Source organism: Eurypyga helias, unplaced genomic scaffold (genome assembly GCF_000690775.1).
Source record: "Eurypyga helias isolate BGI_N326 unplaced genomic scaffold, ASM69077v1 scaffold10397, whole genome shotgun sequence".
In the NCBI taxonomy this organism is placed as follows: Eukaryota; Metazoa; Chordata; class Aves; order Eurypygiformes; family Eurypygidae; genus Eurypyga; species Eurypyga helias.
In genome coordinates, this window is record NW_010259831.1 from 6,670 (window position 1) to 11,419 (window position 4,750).

General features: G+C 52.1%; 1 protein-coding gene across 1 annotated transcript; it reads left to right on the plus strand.

Moving 5' to 3' along the window:
- The first annotated feature begins 904 nt into the window (after positions 1–904).
- LOC104511975 (tumor necrosis factor ligand superfamily member 6-like) lies at positions 905–4,528 on the plus strand. Its single transcript, XM_010154786.1, is given in 5 exon segments — positions 905–1,294; positions 1,668–1,713; positions 3,598–3,651; positions 4,090–4,227; positions 4,230–4,528. Coding segments are annotated over 5 exon segments (879 nt in total). The 3' UTR covers positions 4,481–4,528.
- The last annotated feature ends 222 nt before the right edge of the window (positions 4,529–4,750 follow it).

The window sequence follows — 4,750 nt, forward strand, 5'->3', positions numbered from 1 at the left end:
TTACTCAGCCACGTTAGGTCCTGCTGCAGTGCTCAGCATTGACCTGAAGGGATGACAAAAAAACCTGTCCCTCTCCAAGGCTTCTTCAGGTCAGGACTGGGATTAGGGATAGTATTTGCACAGGGAAGAAGGGCAGCAGAACCTGCCAGAAGAGGCTGTTTGTGTCCCCAGGCACCCTGTGTTTCCCACGTTGCAGCACGCTGCTGGTTCATCCTGGCCAGTGCCCCACAGTGATTTGATGTGGGTGAAGGCAGCCCTGCTGGGGCTGTTAACGCTGGGGCTGGAGCACTGACCATCTCTTCCTCTTCTCAGTTAGCTTGGCTGTTATCACAGTCGGATGGTGTCTGACACAGGGTCTGTGCCCTGTGGAGCAGCCAAGGAAAAGGCAGGATGTGCAACAGCAGTAAGTAAATTGTCTTGCGTGAGATGAAGCAATTCCCCAGCACCCACAGCTGTGTTTGGGATCAGGTCTCCATCCTCCTGCCGAGGGGACGAGTCCTCAGCTCTGCCTATCTCCCCTTATGCTGGATTCCAGAGGTTTTGTTGTTCCTTCTGCTCTGCTTGTGCTCCAGGACACCGCAGTGGAAAAGCAGCTGCCTCTGCCCGAGTGGGCTGCTGGAAAGGGTGGTTGGCTGATGGGTGCACGCTGGGCTGGTTACTCAGCACCTGGCTGGCAGCACAGCCGTCGTGTGCCCCACAAGCGAGCGCCCCTCCTTCCCCAGCCCAGCTCCGAGCGTGGTTTTGTGCGAGCAGAGCCTGCTGCCGGGCTGGTCCTGCGGTGTGGGAGGAGCAGGCGGGTGCCCAGAACCTGCAGCCGAGGGCGGAAACTCTTTGGGGTTTGCTGTTGATGCTTGAGGCTTTCAGAGAGTTGCAGCATCCGAGCTGGGTGTTCGCTGCTGGAGTGATGCAGGCATATAAAGGCAGAGCTGGGTCTTCCCCCAGGGCTCAGTCTGGGACAGCCCCGGCAGTTTTGGGCTGCCGCATGGAAGACAGCGCCAAGCACGTCCAGCCCATCCCACTCCCAGCTATGCAGCAGAACTTGAACTACGTGTACCCCCAGATCTTTTGGGTGGATGGCTGTGTGAACACAAGTACTTCCTGCCCCCCGGCATCCCCCGTCGCTCCTTTCCCACCACCGGTTCCCGATCGGAGGAGAAAGCCAAGGAACAACAGGGAAAGGAGGAGCGTTGGCTTCCTGGTGGTTTCCTTGCTGATCCTGCTGGCCCTCACTGGAGTGGGGCTGAGCATGTTCCAGATCTTCCACCTGGAGAAGGAACTGGCTGAACTCAGAGAGGTGAGGTCTGCCTGGCTGGTCACAGAGGCTCTGGGGAAACAGGAGAAACAGGAAAACCTTAAAACCGGGTCTGAGCTGCGCTGGTGGTGCCAAGCTCCCGCGGGGCAGGCTGGAGGTATTTAAGTGTCTGCTGTGCCAGCGTAAGTGGGGTTGCTTGTTACTGGGGGGTCTGTTCTACTGGTGTCTGATGTATCTGGGTGTCTTCGTGTTTGAGTGCCGCGAGGTCTCTCTCACCGTATTATTTCTTAGCGCTTTGCTGCTCCCTACGAGCGCCCAGAATTAGCTGATGCCAAAGGTAGTCCTTGGTGGCTTTAGGGAATGTTGTTACGCTCCGACTCTGCTAAGACAGCGTGTCACTCTTCTCTTCTGACAGGCTGCCAGCACTGAACACATCCCTCCAGCTCTGGAGAAACTCATAGGTGAGTTGGTGTGCGTAGAGGAGGAACTCCCATGCGTTAGGGAATGCTCCTGTCGAGCTCTCCCCTCTCCTCAGCGGCGGCGAAGGCAGCAGGGTCGCGGCTCGGTGCTCTGAAAGTGCTGATTTCACTTGCTTAGCTGGGAAAAGAGCTTCATCTCTGGGTGTGGGGATGGGGTCGTGCCTGCTGGGGTGGTTGGAGGTGTCGGCCACAGGCTCCTGGGACAGAGTGCCTCTACCCTGGGGCCTCCCAGGCTCAGTGGGGCAGCGGTACCAGGGGTACTCTGCGGAAAAAGTGGGTGCCTGGCCGTCCTAACGTATAGCAACAGCACGAGAGGAAGGAGGAGAACCGATACGGGCACTGCACGCGTTGCTTCTTTCCCTCCTTCTCTCTTACGGTTTTGGGAGGATGCAGAGGGTTTAATTTTCTTTGGGGTTGGGGGGATTCACTCCCACCCTTGAGAGCGCAACTTCGTTTTTCCTAAATTCTTCTGGTACAAAGTCTCACTGCAGCCAGAGCTAGTTGAGAAGAGCCTGATTATATGTGGGGTTGTTTTTGGTTTTAGAAATGTCATTTCAGTGAAATTGAAACTTTCCACAAGACCCTGCTAATTTTTCTAAAAAAAAAAAAAAAAAAAGTGTCTTTCAATCTGAATGGAACAATTTAAAAATCACATTTTGAACTGCCAAACTATTATTTTACTTTCACATTCCATGTTAATGTTAGCAGTGAGGATATCCCTTCTTGAAGATGGCCAAGTTGGAAAGAAATTTTCAGCTCTCTTGACAATTTTTGCTAGATCTGAAAAGTTTGGAGTGGTTTGGTTTTTTTTGTTTGTTGTTGTGTTTTTTTTTTCTTTCCCTCCTTTGAGGATTTTGGTTAGAAGGAAAGTTAATTTCAGGTTTGTTCTGATACTGAATGATGGCAAATTCAGAAATAGCAAAATTCTCTGGAAAGGGCAGTCCTGGTTCCCATCAACTCCCCTACCAATAAATATTGTAATCTATTGCTTAGGGGAAGGGAAGCTGTCACTTTAACTGGATGGTCAGTGCTCTCATCACCGACTACTTTAGCAGTAGCAGAACATAAGTCATAGATAGTAACCCTGAATTTCTTGAGGGGTTAAATAAATAATAAATATTGGAGAAATAAATAGGAGAAGGGGGAGAGGAAAATGTAACTGTCTTGAGAAAAGATAAAGACTGCTTCTAAAATTGGAGAACATGATGCTTGGAAGTAGATGAGGAAAAGAAGGAAGGAATGGGGTGGGATCAAATACTGAGTAACCAGCCCATCTCTCCAAGGGGACCTGAGCCCTCCAGGGAAGGCAGAATTTTCCTAGCTGTGCTCTCCCTCTCTGAGGACAAGGTCTGCCTGGCCAGTGGGTGGGTTTGCAGGATGTCTCGGGTGTCTCCTCTGATGTAGTTGTAAGGAGGGTTGGTTCCCAGCAACATAAGTCCACTGCCATGGGTACCTCTGCCCTTGGCAGTGCTGGAGTGGAGGGGGGCAATAGAGCAGGTTCCTCTACGACAGGACATAAGCCATCCCCTTGGCACGGGTCAGAGGTGCTGGGTAAGGGGACAGTATTGTCCCTCTCCTACACCCTGAGTGGGAGGCCTCTGCTTGAGCTCACCAAGCCATTTTGAGATGAAAACTTTCCTTTCTCTTTAAAAAACCTTTGCTGCATCTCCTCCTTTTAAACTCCTTCTCTTGACCCGCAGTATTACCCCAAACACTGCTCTGCCTCACTCTGCTAAGCCGCAGTGCTTATGTGCCCCGTGCCGCTCTGAACCTGCCCCGTCTCAGCTTTGTGGCTGGATCCCTTCTGCTCTCTGGGCTGGCTTTTCCATGGAACCTATGGCTAACGTCTTCCCTATTTTTGTGCAGGGCAGAAGGAGCAGTCGATGAAAAAGGAAGCAAGGAAGGCAGCACACTTAACAGGTACGTGCTGAGGGGCCAGCAAGATGTGGGAGCAGGGGATATGCAGATGTGGCTGGGGTTGGGAGGGTGGCATGGTCACAGTTGTGAGGAGCCCACCTCACACCCCTATTTCCTTTGGCCACAACATGTGCTTGGACAGTGGGAAGTTACTCCACAGCTAAAACCTTCTCTTCACTTTTAGGGTTTTCCATGAGGGCTCTGTTTTTCAGTTTGGTTTTTGGTTGGTGGGTGGGGTGTGTGGGGCAGAAGACTGTAACAAGTGGCTCACGCTGAGTAAGGTGAAGATGAGAGCTCCCACCGGTGCAAGGTCGGGGAGGACTTTCCATACTGCAAACCAGGGCTTGGGGAACAGTTGGCTTGTGGTGACACTGGGTGTGACTTGAGCAAAAAACCAAACTGCTAGTACTTACCACTTTTTCCTCTTGTTTCACCTACCAGGGAACCCAGACCAGCGGGATCTCCCTCTGGAGTGGGAACCCATCTCTGGCCATGCCTTCACCAATGGCATTCAATACCGTGATCAGGGCCTCATCATCAACGAGACCGGCCTGTACTTTGTGTACTCCAATGTGCTCTTCGCAGTGTCTGCAGCAGCCAGGTGTTGACCCACATTGTCTACAAGAAAAACCCAGCCTCGCCGGGCAGCCACGTGCTGATGGAGGACAAAGGCATCAACTTCTGTACGGGTCAGAAAACATGGGCCCGAAAAAGCTACCTAGGGGCTCTATTCAAGCTCAGGAAGATGGACAGTTTGTATGTCAACGTCTCCAAAATTGCTCTGGTTAACTTTGAGGAATCCAAGACATTCTTTGGCTTATTTAAGCTTTAAATGGGGCTGTTGGACCATGGCTGGCAGACTCCCCCCACACACTAGGACACGTGAGGGGTGAGTGCTGCCTGAGTGACAGTGACCAAACTGGGGTCTCGCACCGCAAAGCCCCTCAAGAAACCATGTTTTGACCTCCAGTGTGAGAGGTCTCAAGCAACTGGTAAAGGCTTGAAGGTGGACCTCCAGGATGCACTGGGGCTGTATTGCGTCAACCTGAAGAGAATTGCACATTTTCCCCTCTGAAGAAAAACATAGTGTGCGGAAGACCCC